The sequence below is a fragment of the Sceloporus occidentalis genome, unplaced genomic scaffold, assembly GCF_023333645.1.
Source record: "Sceloporus occidentalis isolate IW3139 unplaced genomic scaffold, rSceOcc1.0.p SCAF_4, whole genome shotgun sequence".
NCBI classification, from domain to species: Eukaryota; Metazoa; Chordata; class Lepidosauria; order Squamata; family Phrynosomatidae; genus Sceloporus; species Sceloporus occidentalis.
In genome coordinates, this window is record NW_028316984.1 from 160,642,863 (window position 1) to 160,661,070 (window position 18,208).

The 18,208-nt window shown below is 40.7% G+C and overlaps 1 protein-coding gene across 1 annotated transcript in view; it reads left to right on the forward strand.

Moving 5' to 3' along the window:
• The window catches only part of PAX9 (paired box 9), a 50,585-nt gene that overhangs the window by 10,942 nt on the left and 21,435 nt on the right, over positions 1–18,208 (forward strand). Inside the window, exon 4 of the mRNA XM_089523160.1 lies at positions 3,541–3,674. Within this exon, the coding sequence (XP_089379286.1) occupies positions 3,541–3,674 (134 nt within the window). The remainder of the gene's footprint in view (positions 1–3,540; positions 3,675–18,208) is intronic.

Sequence of the window (18,208 nt, forward strand, 5' to 3'; positions counted from 1 at the left end):
GGGGAACCTATTATGTGGTTTTCTTGGAATGATCTGTTCAGAAGAGGTTTGTCATTGCCTTCCCCTGAGGCTGAGAGAGTGTGACTTGACCCAGGTCACCCAGTGGGTTTCCATGGCCAAGCTGGGATTCGAACCGTGGTCTCCAGAGTCATAGTCTAACACTCAAACCCTTACATCACTCTGGCTGTCAGAAAGACATAAACTCACTCTTAAAAATACAAGACTATAAAATCATTAAAATACACGCTCAAACTGCTACTCCATGCTGGCTCTGGTTTATGGTGCCCCACTTATGGGTTTGTTTGTTTTTCCTATTCAGAAGTAAGCCCCATAGAGTCCAATGGGACCTACTCCCGAGGAAGTATGCCTCGGGTCGCAGCCATACATCGCACGACTCTTAAAGTATAATCCCGAAGAGATTAAATCTGAGATTCCTATGCTTTTAATGAAAAAAAAATCCCCCAAAAACAAGAATGGGTGAGAAGAAGAGACCCGATCCACAGCCCCAAAGAACCGGCTTATTAGCGTTTTTTAGGTTCACAAAACAAAATACACGAAACCAAAGTCAGGCCGTGTTTAATGGAGTTTACTCCAGGTGTCAGCAGGCCTGCAGTTCTAAACCTTAGGACTGACAATCACAGGTTTAAGTAAGTCTATCTGGAAGTCTGTTGCTACGGTTCGGTTGGGACCCAAGAGGCTTTTATGCCCATGATCCGGAATATATGACATAGAAGTACTTCTTGTGAGACAGCCTGGAGCAGTGGTTTGAGCGTTGGACTGAGACCTCTGGAGATTCCCAGCTCGGCCATGAAAGCTCACCGGGTTTCCTTGGGGAAGTCACACTCTCTCAGCCTCAGAGGGTGGCAATGGCAAACCCCCTCTGGAAAAAAAAACCTGCCAAGAAAACCCCATAATAGAGTCGCCTAAGGGTCATAAATCAGAAACGACTTGAAGGCACACAACAAAAATAACAAAGCTGTTGCTGAATTCAAACACAGCCGACTCCCGATATGCTCCAACGGAATCCCAAGCCATGTACTTACTCCAGAGTCATCCCCATTGAAATCAGTAGGACTCCTGAGTAAACATGCGCAAGGTTGAAGTCTTATTTACGGGATAATCGTCACTGACTATGGCAAGATTTACTTCAATATAAATGCCTATAGTAAAGGTTTGAGTGTTGGACGATGACTGTGGCACTAGACCTGGTCTGATCTTGGGAGCTAAGGAAGGTCAGCTCTGGTTAACACCTAGATGGGAGTCCGCCAATGAACACCAGGCGCTGTAGGCTATATTTCGGAGGAAGGAACTGGCAAAACCATCTCTGTGTATTCCTTGCCTAAGAAAACCCTAGGAAATATATGGGTCGGGCCTCCATAATTTGACAGGCGACTTAAAGGCACACACACACACACACACACACACACACAGAGTCAGGAAGAATGACTTTGCTAGATATATGCAAATTCCTAGCATAAATAAGCAAAATAAGAAAAGTTGTTCAATTGAAAGCCAAAAGATTTACTTTCAAGTAAATGGGAAATCATCATTTTATTCATTTGTTTCCCCGCAAAAAAGATATTTGCACTTTTTTTATCTCACACCGTTCCCCAATCATGGGACTCAAGGCATCTTGCAAATCATTAAAATATACCTAAACATTGTATATCTATCCAGTTAATTGATTTTTTTAAAAAAATAGCTGAGTTAAACAATCTATAGATTCAGAACCCTTTAAAATGTATTAAAGGACGGAATGGTTTTTTAAAAATCAACCAAACAGCACACCATTTAAAGAAGTCCAAGGCAGTACATGATGAAATAGGATAGAGAGCAAGGAAGAAGGCAGTTCCTAATTCTAGGAGTAGCCACCAAGAAGGCCTTTTCCCTTGTTCCCACCCAATGAACCTGCAAAGGGCCTATCCTAGAGATCTTAGAGCTGCAACAGGCTCATATAGGGAGACAGATTCCTTCAAGTAACCTGGACCCAAAGGCGGGTGAAGGCACGGTTCTGAGGGTGTGTTTCCAACACTGTAGAAATAATGCAGCTTGACAATTCAACCTCCATGGCTCCATCCTACAGTTTTGTGAGGCACCAGAACTCTTTGGCAGAGAAGGCCAAAGGCCTTGTAAAAATTACAAATCATAGAATTCCATGGGATGGAGCTATAGCTCTTAAAATGGTGTCCAACTGCATTGTTTCTACACTTTAGAAGATGTATTCTGAGTCCCTCTTTAGAGATGGTGCATTGGGTCCAGGGTGACTAGATACCATAGCCGGAAAGGAGGACAAGGCACCACAAAATGTAGGACAGTACAGAAAAATGTAGGACCATAAAAGCTTAAAACGCTCGTATAAATGCATGCTTCTTAGTCATGCTCAAAATGGAGGACACTTGGAATTCCTCCTGGACGGAAGGCTGAAATGTAGGCCATGTCCTGGAAAAGGAGGTTGTCCCGTGGTCACCCTAACTGGGCCTTTTGTATACGAACTCTCATGAGTGTATTTTCATGCTTGTATAGTCTAGCATTTTTAACTGTGAGTTTATGTATTTTTGGGAGCCAGAGTGGAGTAGTGGTTTGAGTGTTGGACTATGACTCTGGAGACCACGGTTCGAATCCTGTCTCTGCCATGGAAACCCGACTGGGTGACTTTGGGCAATTCACACTCTCTCAGCCTCAAAGGCTGGCAATGGAAAACCCCTTCTGAAGAAACTTGCCAAGAAAACCTCATGATAGGTTGGCCATAAGTCAGGAAGGCCCACAACAACAGCAGCCCCAGTTTAGGGAAAGGTAGGGAAAATTATTATTATTATTATTATTATTATTATTAATGAATTTAATAATAATAATAATAATAATATTGATAATATTACTGATATCATGGATATCATTGACTTTATTGATAATATTATTGATAACAATCTTTATTATAATGAATTTAATAATAATATTTATAATATTATTGATATTATTTATAATATTATTGATATTATTGATAATATTATTGATAACATTCTTTATTATAATGAATTTAATAATAACAATATTGATAACATTATTGGTATTATTGATATTATTAATATTGATAATAATCTTTATTATAATGAATTTATTCTTAATAATAATAATAATAATAATAATAATAATAATATGTCTGACCAAATATCCCTTCCACCAAGAGCTTTATCCCCGTTCCCTCCCCCCCAGATAAAGATATTTTTAAAACTTTTTCTACTGTTTAATTCTCTTTTAATCGGTTTTTGATCAAGGTTTTTATGATTTGGGGGGAGGGTTGGAATAGGGGACTGTTTATTTTGAATTGTAATTTTATTTCATGATTTTTTTACAATTGCTGTAAACTGCCTTGGTTCCCAATGGGAAAAGGCGGAATATAAATAAATCGTATTATTATTATTATTATTATTATTATTATTATTAACGTTTGAGTAGATTGGCTCCCTCCTCCCTTTCTAGGAAAGCTCCTTTGCCTGTCCCTCACTTCGGTTCTTCTTCTCCTCCTTCTCTTTTGGGGTGCAGTGAGTGACAGCTCGCCCTACCACAGTCCCAAGGTGGAGGAATGGAGCAGAAGCGGCTTCGCAGCGACGGCTCAACACGTGGCAGTGAACGGGCTGGACAAAGGCTCCCTGGAGCAAGAAGCCAAGTACAGCCAGGTAAGAGGGGCTGGTGGCCGGGAAGGAGGAAGGGCTGGGAGTCTGGCTGGGGGGAAAGGGGGCTCTCTTAGAACAGAATGACTACCCACCCCTTGCTAGTCCCAGCTAGAGTTGATTCAATGGGGGTCTACTCTAGTTGGGACTAGAAGTTTGGGGGCCTTCTACTACATATAGTATCAGCGCTATGGTTCCACTTGGGCTGTCATGGGTCCTAAATACATTGCAGAAAGAATCCAGTTTGAGACCGCTTGAACTGCCCTGGCTCAATGATAGGGCATTCTGGGAACTGTAGTCTTGTGAGACATCGAGCCTTCTCAGAGAGCTCAGGTGCCACAACAAACGACAACTCCCAAAGCTCCCTTTAGCACTGAGCCAGGGCAGTTAAAGTGAAATGTTTCTGCAGTGTGTTTTGGTGCCGTCCTATGGAATGCTTGGTTTGCAGTGTGTGTGTGTGTGTGTGTGTGTGTGTGCAAGCGAGCCTTCAAGTCACCTGTCTGACTTATGGCGACCTCATGCATTTGAGAGGGTTTTCTTAGGCAAGGAATAGAGAGCCATCTTAGTGGTTTGAGTGTTGGACTAGGACTCTAGAGAGCAGGGTTCAACTCCTAGCTGAGCCATGGAAACCCACTGGGTGACCTTTGGGCAAGTCACACTCTCCCAGCCTCAGGGGAAGGCAATGGCAAGCCTCCTGTGAACAAATCTAGCCAAGAAAAACCTATGATAGGATCACCTTAAGGTCGCCATAAGCCCGAAACGACTTGAAGGCACACAACAACAGCAGGCAAGGAATACTCAGAGGTGGTCGGGAGAGTATTTAGGATCCTCTACTTCATCCAACTACAAACCACAGGATTCAGCCCATGCATTTACAGCGGGATCATAGTGCTATGGCTGTGCGATGTGGAAGGCCCCCAGTAAGGAAAAACTGAGCCACTATTTCTTCCTCCTCTGCGACACAGGACCGCTCACGTTTTTTCAACTTCACAAATCCTCCCCCAAGTCTCTAAAAGAACAACAAAAAAGGCAAGATTCAAATAATGGGTTCCAAGGAAAGACTCTCCCAGCTATGTGTCTTTCTGTGTGGGACGTTTTTTGGGGTGTCTGCTGCTCGCTTCTTACAAGGCAACAGATATGTATAGGATCTCAGATGTCTTTAGAAGCCCTACTGAATTTCGAGATGCTTCAGGTTCGAGGTCTAAATGTTATTTTATGGAGTCTGGTTAAACTGAGAGCTTTGAGCAACTGGGAACTGGTTCAGATTGGTTATTTGCACCCTCTACACAACTCCCGATGTGTTCATTGCGACAGGTCCAAAACACACTGCAGAAACAACCCAGTTTGAGACCGCTTGAACTGTCCTGGTTAAGTGCTAGGGAATCCTGGGAACTGTAGTTTTGTGAGACACTTAGCCTTCTCTGTCAGAGAGCTCTGGTGCCACAATAAACTTCAATTGCCAGGATTCCCTAGCATTAAGCCAGGGCAGTTCAAGGGGTCTCAAACTGGATTATTTTTGCAGTGTGTTTTGGATCTTACTCACCGGTAAACGTGTGCTAAATAGCGGCTGTGGCTTGCAGCCCTACCTGCCCACATTTAAGGAGCAGGTCTCATCGAAGTCGACGAGAAATGTATAGGATCGCTCTTAAAGTCCCATCCATGCTGTTGAAGAAATAGGCATAGGTTTGTGCCTCAGGCTTCTAATCGTATGCAGTTTTACTTGCAAAAAAGTGAGTAGGATTTAACTTTCAAAGTCCTAGCCGTGTTAGTCTGGAAGATCAGTCTGCAAAGGGATCTTGTAGCACCTTGGAGACTAACTGCAAGAGAGAAGTTGGGAGCATGAGCAGGTTTCCTTGACTTGATCCTACTTCTTCATGCTAGTCTAAGGACTTAACTTTCATGGTTTTCAGATTTGTTTTCTCGGTTCGGCTAGATTGGGTCATATTTGTACAAGGAAGCGGATTTCCAGGTGTTGTTGGATTGCCACTCCCAGAACTCTTCACTATTGGCCAAGGCTGCTGGGACGTGGGGTCCAACAACATCTGGAGGGCCTCCGGGTCAAATAGCGCTGCAAATCAAGCTGCTTTATCTCTACGGTGTCGATCAAGACAAGGAATTGACCCAGAATATCTGGAAAGGAGAAGATCTCCTTTCAACCTTGCGGTCCCATGAGAACAAGCTTGACTTCCTCTTGCTTTGATTTAAAGAAATTGGATCTGAGCTCGAAACTCCGAGAAAGCCACCAGGAAAGGTCCGAGAACTTCCTAGCTGCCTATTCTTAGAGGCAAAGCCTCAGGCTCACTGAGTGCCGGAGCGGCTTCAAGCGACAATCCCGTTCATTTCCGAGAGGGCATCTACACTGTAGAAATAGTACAGTTTGACATCACTTTAACTCCCATTCTCCAGAACTCATGAAGCTGTAGCTTTGGGAGGCAACAGAGAAAGCCAAAGGCCTCCTATAACTACAAACCCCTGGCTTTCATGAGTAGGAGCTACAACACCGAAAGTGGTATCAAACTGCATTATTTCTACGTGTAGACGCGCTGGTGACGGGAAGGGGAAGAGGAGTTTCATTAGGAAGCCCAAGGACTCCTTAGGTGAAACGTATTCTCTCCCTCGGGTCGGGAGAAAGGGAGAAAGACTGCAGAAACCATGAGGGTTGGCACCGCTTTAACTGCCCAGGCTCAATGCTGTGGAAGCCTGGGAACTATTATAGTTTATTGTGGCACAGAGTGCTCTGAAAGAGAAGGCTAAATGTCTCACAAGCCTAAAGTTTCCAGCGTTCCCTAGCATTGAGCCAGGGCAGTTGAAGTTGTCGCAAACTAGATTATTTCTGCAGTGTGTTTTGGACCTTAGTTCTTCTTCAGAGGTTGTTGCAGGAGGAGTGAGAGTCCTCAAGTTAGCTTCCCAATAACAGTTGTTGCTTGTTGTTGTTGTGCTTTCAAGTAGTTTCCGATTTATGGAAATCTATGGTGACCCTAAAGCAACTGCATCATGGGGTTTTCTTGGAACAATTTCGTTAGGGTTTTTTTTCCTTTGCTTTCCTCTGAGGCTGAGAGAGTGTGATTTGCCCAAGGTCACCCAGTGCACTTCCATGACTGTGTGGGGATTGGAACCTGGGTCTCCAGAGTCATGGTCCAGAGCTCAAACCACTACACCACATTGGCTCTTCCCAATAATAGGCAGACCGTCAATACACAAGACTGCTGTTCTTCCCACTAAAATGGTTCTTAGGATCAAGAGCTGAGCTTTTAATTCCTTCTTTGAAGCCTTGCTTTGCTTCCTCTCCCCATCACAAGTTTTACCCACTTCTTTTGTTAAAATAGCGGGAGAGAGATCAAGGGTAGTAATAGTGCCACTCTATTCTGCTCTGGTCAGGCCCCACCTGGAATAATGCTGTGTCCAGTTCTGGGCACCATAATTCAAAAAGGATGTTGAGAAACTGGAGCGTGTCCAAAGGAGGGCAACTAAAATGGTTTGCAAACTGTAATAGGGTTTATCTCTTTGGAGAAAGAAAGTCCTCCTCCTTCTTCAGTCCCTTGCGTGCAAATTGAGACACTGTGCTTGTCTTTGTAGACAGAGCATTTTGAAGTAGTGCTGGTTAAACGAGAGAGACATACAGCTCAGTCCCAGGCATGTTTACTCAGAGGCAAATTCCACCAGCTTCAATGAGGCTAAGTGAGAAGGATTCCTATGCTTTTAAAAAATTAATATATCTGTTGCATTTCTAGTCCACACTGCAGAAATAATCCAGTTTGATACCACTTTAACTGCCATGGCTGTGTGCTATGGAATTCTGGGAATTGTAGTTTGTTAAGGCACCACACTCTAATTCCACAACAAACTACCATGCACAGAATTCCATAGCATGGAGCCATGACAGTTAAAGTGGTGCCAAACTGGATGCTGCCTGTGAGAATTACCTCTGAATAAGTACACTGGAGAGTCCTGAGCACCTATTTTACTTTTTAACTTGAAACCAGTTGGGAATTCAGTGTTCATGACTTTGGCCCTTTGAATGGGGACTTGTGGAGACTTCCACATAAGGCCTACATTCATTGGTCAGCTGAAGAGGCCCTGGAGGGTCCTTAAGGCTATCACATAGCCTTGACTGTTTGTTTTTATATGCTTGCTTCTGCATTTATATCCCACTGCCCAACCCTATGGATGCTTTTAGAACTGTGGTGCTAGGTAGATGCCTTGATTATTTTGTAAACCGCAGTCCCTGAAATGTCCAGCTTGATGTTGCCCCACTGGGGATCCATGACTGTAGGCAAAAAATACATGCACACTGACCATGTTTTCCCCCATGCAGTTGCCCACATACCTAGGAGGACGCTTTGCAAGGAGGCTTCTTTTTACATGTCAGTCAAATGTTATACAGTAGGCCCTTGGTATTCGCTGGAGTTTGGTTCCAGGATCCCCCATCTATAGATGCTCAGATCCAGTTACATACAGTGTTGTAGTAAAATGGTGTCCCTTATATAAAATGCCAAAAATCAAGGGTTTTTTTTTTGGGGGGGGGGAATTTTGGAATTTTTGCTTTTGTTGAACATTTTCAAGCAGTGGATGGATGAATCGGTGGGTGCGGAATCGATGGATACAGAGGTCTAGTGTTTACATACTTTGAAAGCATACATTGCACAATTCTCCAACATAGATTTTATTGAGCACACTCACCACATGCAGGGGAGGCAATTCATTTGCTGTTGGTAATAGTCTTCCTTTTCAAACATTGTTTAAAATGGGTGTCTACTGAACTCCACCTCCTTGAAGGAAAGAAGGAATGACAATATTACATTCATATTTGCATTGAACTGAGTCCCAGTCATCCTGTAAAAAAGAGGATACCGCTGCTCTGCTTTCATGCAGCACTGAGCACAAGGTTGCTTTTAATGCTTTTACAAGGTGGGGAACTCCTTTTTTATTTACAGCAGAGTATTTCTATTAGTAAAATAGCTATCGGTTTATTTAAGATATCAAAATATATGTTATCCAGCTCTATTTTTTGTGTAATCAAAAACAACAAGAACAACAACAAAAACCACACACCTAAAATGGTTTCAGGTATATTGTTGTAAAGATTTTCAGATCTATAATGTTCATATGCTATATATACAAACAATACACATTTAAATCAAATGCTACGTCTTTGTCGTATGTGCCATCAAGTCAATTCTAACTTATAGTGATGCTATCCTAGGGTTTTCTTGGCAAGATTTATTCAGAGGCCAGATTTATCCCTTTTTCTTCGGAAGAGAGAATGTGACTTGACCAAGGTCACCTTGAAGGTCAGCAGGGATTCCATCCCTGATCTAACAGAGTCCCAATCTAATGCTCAAACCACTACAGTGGAATATTATCCTGGTTTGTTGGGGTCTTTTGCTTATAAATCAACCTTGTGGGTTTTTTAAAAATGAAAATTTGATTTGTTTATATATTCATTCTGCATTAATATAACCTACTCCATGGAGTTATTTTAGGCTGGATCCCTCATCACGATCCATAGTCCCCCATGGCTATACCCAAGCTATTTATATAGCAACTTTTCCAATCAGGCATGTTTCAGTTGTGTTAGTTTACACAATGAAACTGGACATGCCACAACCATTTTTAATTTTAGATACATGTTGAAAAGGTACCTTTAAAAAAAGGAGTCTTCCCTGCCACCTAGTGCATGGACAATTTAAATGCTGTATTTTAATTTCTTTCTTGCAACTCTGACATGTTTTATTATTATGGTGTACACACTTTTGAAATCTTCAGATCTAAACATTTTATAAATATCCATAAACTCCCATCATCCCCATGAGGATAGATGTTCTAGTCTAACATGTATGGAAGGCATCTGGTTTGGTTTGGTCTACACAGAAAGCCCAGCCCAGCTCATACTGTCTACATTTTAAAATCAGAACGTGAATATTTAAAATGTAAGCAGACAAAAAAAAAAAAAACCTCTTAGTTTTATTGTTACTGTAATGGTTTTAAAAACTGACTGAAACAAAGTAGGTTTCAGATTTTCTATCTACCATATGGCAAGCTCTTATTCATCAAGATAATCTCTCTGTGTTTTCAAATTTTTGTGCAAATAAGGAACTAGGAATAAGGAACCAACGTCAACATTCATATGTATTGTCTGCTGCAGAGCTCCTCCATATTACAAAGGTTTCTTTGGGGAACAGTTCCAATCCATACAGGTAACTGACTATTCCCACATCAAGCGTAGCTGTGCACCCTAGCATTTACCAAGTACTCTCTTGCAACTCTGTGTTGCAGAGCAAAATGGGTAATCTACACTGAAAGATGGGCAAAGTTGTAATATACCGTTCATTTGCCACCAGTTTTTTGGCTCACTGTTCTATTTTGCTCATCTGCCACTAAGTTTTTCTGATAAATGTCTGGGGTTTTAGCAACACACTTTGAACCCCACTGATGTAACCCATATGGATCTACTAAACTAAACAGATGGATTCAAAACAGTGCCCTTAACTTGTTCTTGTCCATTTATTGCAGCTATTCCTTGCTGCGTGGGGACAAAATCAGTTTGCTGCACAGAAAAACAGCAGGAAGGAATGGGAGCTAGAAAGTGGGGTTGTAAACTAGGACAAACTGATAAGTCAGATGGGGAAGCTCTCCCTGTGAGCCTGATGTTCCCCTTGACTACATTGGTATGACTACTCCCCATTCTAGAGAGCTGGCCTAAGTAGTCCTAAATATAGTTAGTATGCGAAGGGATCTTGTAGTAGCTTTTAGACTAACTGAAAGAAAGAAGCTGGTAGTGTGAGCTTTTGTAGACCTGAGCCTACTTTCTCAGCATCATGCTACCAGCTTCTTTCTTTCATACTGATTTTGCAGACTTTGAATTCTAAATACTTAGCTATCGAACAAACATCTTTGAACATAATAGGATTTAAAGGTAAAGGTTTCCCCTTTGACAAGGTTGCCAAGTCATGTCCAACTGTAGGGGGTGGTGCTCATCTCCATTACTAAGCCAAAGAGCCAGCATTGTCAGACAACTCTGTGAGTGTGTGGCTAGCATGACTGCACAGAACACTTTTATTTTCCCACTGAACTGGTACCTATTTGTCTACTTGCACTTTTACATGCTTTTGAATGGCTAGGTTGGCAGAAGACTAGTGACAGGGGCTCACGCTGTCACAAGGCACTTGGGCCTCAAACTGCCAACCTGATGATCTTGCAGTCATCAGAGTCAGCATCTTAACTGCTGAGCCACCACATCCCTAAGATTTACTCCTGAGAAAATATGCATAGTATTGCATTGCTGTACTGCAGGGAAAGGAATGATATGTCCCTCCAGACATTGCTAGACTGCAAGGCCTAGCTTTCTCAACAGCATCTGGGAGAGTGATTCTAGTGCAACATTTCATTTGTTTGCTCAGAAGTATATTTCACTAAGTTCAGTGGGGCTTATTTCCACAAAATGGGTAAAGGATTGTATCCTAAATAAAACCATCCTTCTTCATCCTTTGCTTAGTAGTAGAAACTTGGTGTTTCCGAATACAAAGTTAGATTTTCTTCCACTATGTACTATAGAGTTTTGATGTGTCTTGGTAATGCTGTACTGAGTAACTGAGTGCATGAACTATGAGCCAACATACTGTCTGTTAAGATTTTAATTTAGCCTTGTTCAGAGGTCTTAGGCAGAACAACATGTATTCCCCCCTCCCCCATCCTGACTATACTATGTGGATAGTTATACTGGCTTATCTCTTGATGCAGTGGTAAGAATGATGAAAATAAGTGTTTCCAGAAGGCTAGTAGCTGAGTTTGTTTAGTGAGGTGAAAGCAACAAAGACTCTTTTGTTGTTGCCATTTTCCCCCCAAACCAATATGTGGAACAGTTAAAAAAGGTGCAACAGAAATGCTCAGGGTAAATTACTATATAATCTCAGATGCTGAATTTGGGTCTTCTCTCCCCACTCCATCCAGTCAGTATAATTATCAACATATTACAGTTGGGATGTGGTGAGGAAAGGAGATCCACATTTATATAAGGTGAAAGAAATTCACATACATAAATCTCAGTTCTTGCTGGATGAAGGCAACTGTGTTTAATGCCAGTTTTCATTCAGGCTACCATTTATAACTAAAACTGTACTTTCTATTGCTATGCCACAAATATTATTAACCACTTTCAGGAAATAGTTCATAATGCAACAGATGTTAGAGCTATTAATGGCAGAGATGACATGAGGGGCTGCCTACACATCATCTCCTGGAGGAGAAGAGAATAAGATTAAGACCTTGATAAGAGGATACCAACAGCAGATATCCTTAGAATGAAAAAGTGGCTCATTTATAATCATGCTTAGTCTGGCTTTAGTTGGATAGTTGGCAACTGCCATTTTAAACCCTGGAAAGCTAGTTTGAATTGGGAAGAATGAAAATTAAGGACGAACTTGTGTATTTTTGAGGTTATTCTAATTTACCGTACAGCCTGTTATGTAGGCATGTAAAAAAGAGAGTTTTTTGTTTAGTAGTGACTGGTGACTTTCACTTGTACAACTCAGAAAAGATACCTTTTAGTACTACTTTCTCCATAATTTGCCAGCCAGCATAGTCATGACATGCTAGTCTGGGATTTGAACCCCCCCCCCCCCCAATAACTTCTCTGAACTCTGGTTGAAAGTAATCTCACACTTGTTTCTCAGGAAAAAGACCCCAGCCCTATTAGACTGCCATCTTGTGATACATTAAGGTCTATCAAATTAATTAACTGATTGGTCAATTAAAAGGGGAAAATTACTCAGGAAAAAAACTTGAATTGTTTCACAACTTTGGTTATTATTCTCCATGAAAATAGGAAGCTGTTCATCTCTGTTTATATGTCTGAACAGAAAGATACAGTGTTTATGCTATTCTCCACTCACCAGTGATATTTAGTTGCATGTTGCCTTTATACATGTCAAACTAGGACTGATTGATTATTTATTTAATTAGTTTATATCCTGCCCTTTCAATGAACAGAGCAGATAATGAGATCTAGAGTCGTTATAGGCATTTTTCCTGCCTTCCTATAGTCAAATACGTGTTTTGCCTGTGGGTTAAGGGCTGAATGCTGTTTTCCTAATCTCCAGAATTTCCTGAATGAAACCTGATGACTCAAATTCTGTTCAGGAAGCGGTGGTTTTGTAATTGCATCCATAGAATATCGGCTGACCTGAAGTTAGTGAGACAGATTCACCACTTGAATACATGGGTCACTGAAATTGTCACCAATGTAAAAATATAGAGAATGTAACCCTGCATTTAGTGGGAATTATTACAAAGGATTTTGTGCAATATCTGAATAGTTCATCTGGGACAGTTAACTGATTCAAGTTTCTGGCTTGAATTTGGTTGCTAGTTCCAACTGAACTAGACTCATTGAATCAACAGCTGAATTTTGATATGTAACCACAGTTAATTTAATAGCTATACTCTAGTTGGGACAAGAAATTTGATTTAGGCCTTCCATGTGCTTTCTGAAGATATTAATTCACAAATGGATTTATTCAAAGATGCCTGGTGGCTTCTGTGCCAGCAGGCATAGAAGGGCAATGAATTCCCTCTAGGTCTTAAGTGGCCTTACCCCCCAAACAGTTGCTACTGAGTTTAGGTGTGAAAACTTTGTCTGAAAACTGCATTTCTCATTGTTTATAAGTTGGCTCTTCTGCAGTATCAGCAATATGAACCTGTTCCTCCACTTGTCTCATAATCCTTAGCCAGATTGCATTTTATAAGAACACTGTACTAGGTCAAAGGCCTATTTAGTTCCAAATTGGATTTCCATCTACAGAGATGTCTTTGGCAGATCAGGTCCAAGACATTGCCTTATGATTCTGCTAAGATAAAGGACAATATTATTCCCTTTCCATTCCACACTGGACTGGCAAGTGATTCTAAGGAAGCCTGGCAGTGATTTAGCATTCTCCACCATGCCCATGCTACAGGCTAAGAAGATGGTGTGGCACACCCAGATCTGTTCTGTGAAAGAACTGAATAGCTGGGGGCTTGAGATGGAATGACTTCATCCTTCACTCTTCCTAATGGTGAGGCCCTGCCAGGTCTTGAGAAACTCTGCAATAAAGCAATTCTCTTTCCCACTTGTTGGTGTTCTTCACCTGATAGTCTGACAGTGGAAGTTTCATTTAGCTAGCATGCCTAACGCCACTGATAAACCTGCCCTCAACATAAGAACATAGAGCTTTCCAGAGCTAGGAAAAGTTACTTTTGGGCTGCAGCTCCCAGAAATCCCTGTCACCATAGACCTTCTCCAGCAGGATTGGCTATATTACCATAGATTGTCTGCATGGGTGGCTGAGATGGTGATACTTTGCTTTCTGATTATTCAGTCAATCAAAAGCACCCAAACTTTATTTCATGTTCAAAATTATTAAAAAATATTGTGTATAAAATTACCTTATGTTTATGTGAAACATAAATGAGTGTAATATTTAGATTTGTTTAGATATCTCCAGCCTATCTAATTGTGTATATAATGAGAACCCAGAGCAATGGTTTTAAATTACAGGAAAAGAGATTCCACCTCAGCATTAGGAAGAACTTCCTGACACTAAGATCTGTTCAACAACGGAACACACTCCCTTGAAGGGTGGTGGAGTCTCCTTTGGAGGTTTTTAAACAGTGGCTGGATGGACATCTCTCAGGGGTGCTTTGGTTCTGTGTTCCTGCATGGCAGAAGGGGGTTGGACAGGATGGCCCTTGGGGTCTCTTCCAACTCTATGATTTTATGATTCTATATTTAAAAATTCACAAATTCTGAAAAAATTCAAAATCTAAAACACTTTTCGTCCCAAGCATTTTGATAAGGAATATTCAATCTATACTCCATGTTGGTTGGAAGCATTTGTGGTATAACATTAGGAACACTGGAAACTGCCTAATACCAGGTAACACTATTTGTCCTACCAAGTGTTGTCAATTCTGACTTGCAGAGATTCTGCTGAAGAGAAACAATGAATACATTTCAAGATGCTCAGAAGGTGGTCTGTTTATTAGTTTTAAAGCCTGATGGTTTTTGTTGCAAGAATACTCTTAAGACCTTCTTGTGGGCTATATAAAGTCTTACAGATACACTGCATAAACACACAACATCACATTTAATAACATCAATATTGTTGTATATGGCCTGCACATTGTTTGATGCTATGTGCTTTCAAGTTGATTCTGACTTATAATGACCTTATCATATGGTTTTCTTGGCAAGATTTATTGATAGGAGATGTGCCCATACTTTCCTCTGAGACTAAGAGAATATGACTTGTCCACAGTCACCCAGTAGGTTTCTGTGGCTGAGCAGGGATTCATACTCTGGTCTCCTGGAGTCCCAGTCCAATGCTCAAGCCACTACGCCACACTGGCTGTATAATGCTGTATCTTTACTAGATCCTAAAACCACTAGACAATGCTGACTCATAACAGCTTGTACGTACTGAGAATCAAAACTTTTCTGAGCTAAGAACTTTGAAACCATTTCCTGCACAAATGAAAACATTTGAACAAAGGACTGGGGCTGAGGTGTTTTTTCAACACCTTATGAGCACATGATAGAAAAAAGTACAGATGACATTCAAGTGCATACAGATGTATCTGGGCTCTTGGAGAGGATTTTAACTTTAAATAAATTAAATGGTTTTAAAGCCTTTGGACTCTGCCATATTACTACAAAATTCTGTTATAAGAAACGACAAAATAATTTTGCTTAACCTAAAGCATTTGATTTGTAATTTGGTGAGCAAATTTGCCAGTTTCTTCATCGCTACTCATGTCCTTTGTTGTAATTTGGTCTATAGAATAAAAGCAGAGTGAAGCAACTGTGGACCAGTCTGTTATATATCAGTGAAGCCTTTGTTTCCCAGTACATGACAGTCAATAAAGCATCAAGCATGTTCAGGTTCAGTTACCCCTTTTAATTCTCCTTTGCAGAACACCATCAAAGGGCATCTCATAAGCAAGACAAAGATGGCCCCTTCCCTCAAGTGATACTCTTGAGCCTCTTGGTAGTATTTGAACCCTGTGAATGTAGCTGATCGTCTAAAATTAAAATCCAGTGCACATGTATGTTTTACATTTGAATTACAAAGAAACCTGCAGAATTTATGAAAGAAAAAGCTAATGGTACATTACCAGCTATATAGAAAAGGCCATCTGAGAAATTTCTTGTTTTGCTCTCTGTTTGGGATTATAAAACTGGGGACTGTCAAGCATCATATGGCCACAATATAAAGGCCAGTAGGCTGTATTTTGACTAGTGGAACAGAGTGTCCTGGATAGTAATGTTAATAAATAATAAAATAGTTTATTGTTTATTAATAAAAATGCCTCAGGTCTCCTGTGTGATGCTTTCAAAAATGAAAGAATCACATGCAGAGCTTGGAAAAGTTTCCTTTTTGGACTTTAAGTTTCATAATCCCCTAGCCAGCATGGCCACTTCATTTCATTTGGGGAAGAATACTGCAGGTTATTTATTCAAGGTATTTCTTACTAAAGTCCTTCTCCTAAATGCATGTATCATAACTCCTTTTATTTTATGGTGAAGGGACTTTACAGAGTAATATAAGTAAAACAGAAAATACTACTCCAATAGTCACAGTCTGATGTCTGACAATGACAGGTTTGAAGAAGATATACAAAGAGCATCGCTTATTTTGTTATCTGTAAGATGCAACCGATAAGTGGGGTTAGACTCATATGACCTTAAAATATACAACAAATAGTTAGTAGCATAAATGCACAACCTTAAAATATAAAGGAAGAAGTGCTCCTTCAGAAACTGGTTGGCTCTCTGCTGGTTTTCTGGAATGGATTATGGCAGACATAGTATAATTAATTGGACTTAGGCATCTATCTCATGGTTCATAGTGAGGAACTTTCCTGGCTGTATATTTCTTCTAAGCTGTCTACTAGATATCTTGACCAAACTGGCCTGTTCATAAAGAAAAGAACTGCCACCCAAACCAATAGTTACTAAGGTATCTGTCAGTGCCGCATGTCATTGTATCTTGTGGATGAAGGGGTATGAGCTGATCCCACCACATACACCTGATTCCTTCCCAGGTGAGCTGCACTGAACCCCATTTGAATCCTAGTTGTGAGACCTGCTTCTTACTGAACACCTGCTTCTATGCCCAAAACACAATGCTGTGCCCGACAAGTCACCCAACTTCAGGGTACACCGTCTGGATGAACCTAAGAAAGAAAGCCCAAGAGGTGAGTAGATGGTACCAGCCCTATTTTATACTGAGCACCATCTGCTCATAGCCTGGACCTCACTGACTAGGAATTTAATTTTGGGAAAAAAGTGGAAGGATTTTCTGTTCTACCTGGTAAAGTACTTGGAGGAAATAAGTATCACTGCAAGCTTAGTAACAAGACTATAGATGGTATAAAGAATCACAAAACCCATAGTTTGCCACACCCATTTGTTCCCAACCTGTGCTAAAAGATTTCTTTATCTCTTTACAAACTCATACAGAAAAAAAAACTGAGTTACTTGAGGATGAGAAAGCTCTGGGTGGAATCCTTTTATTTATTTATTTTGTATGAGTGAGTAACTTATCAAGAAGTTTCATGCGCACAATGGTGTATTCTCAGTGGTTAAATGATTAAGTGATTCCCATTGGGGTCCAACATTGGTTCTGCTTTAACTGGCATGACATGGCTACATTGCTATTCCCTTCTCATTTTGTGTCATGACATTTTAGATCATAAGGGTGAGGTCAGGGAACTGTCAAATTAAGAATCTGGAAGCCACTGTGAGAGCCTTTGTGGCTGAAGAGCTGAGTATAAATACTCTAAAAATATTCCATGGAATCCTGGGATTTGTAGTTTGGGGAGGTTACTAGAACTCTCTGGCAGAGAATTCTAACTACCTCAGTAAATTGCAACCCCAAGATTCCAAAGGATGGAACCATGGCAGTTAAAGTGGGCTCAAAATACTGTAACTGTGCAATATATGAAAGAGACTAGTGTCTGCATTCACAGTTATTTATTGGCAGGCTATGAACTATGATGACTATTGGCTTACAAGCCAGTAGGTGTCAAGAAAACTGGCTCTGTTTAAACATGAGGCTTAGGACTGGCTGATTACAAGATGTAATTTGATTACAAGATGTTCTACAATTTGGTCCACATGCAAATGTGTATAAATGGAAACACACACTCACACACTTTCAAAATAAAGTAAATGTATCCATTAAATTCATAAATCTTTCATTATCACAGTATCAAGAAAAGCCTTAAGTTGGACATTTTGCTGCCGTGTTTAATATGTCAGATTCACATCACTATGCAGACATGCTGCCTTCCCTTTGGTTGCTGACAGATCCTAAATTGATAAACAATTGCATTGTCTTTAAGAGGAAAGAAAAAAAATCCCACCTTTTGAGAAGTTTTTCCATTGTCTGCATGTGGAAACACTTGCAAACCTTTCTGCGAAGGTAGTCTCTCTCAGATTGCTGAATATTTTTGCCTCCTTTCCACAGTTGAAAGCTCCTACTTGTGAGACTGTCTCCACT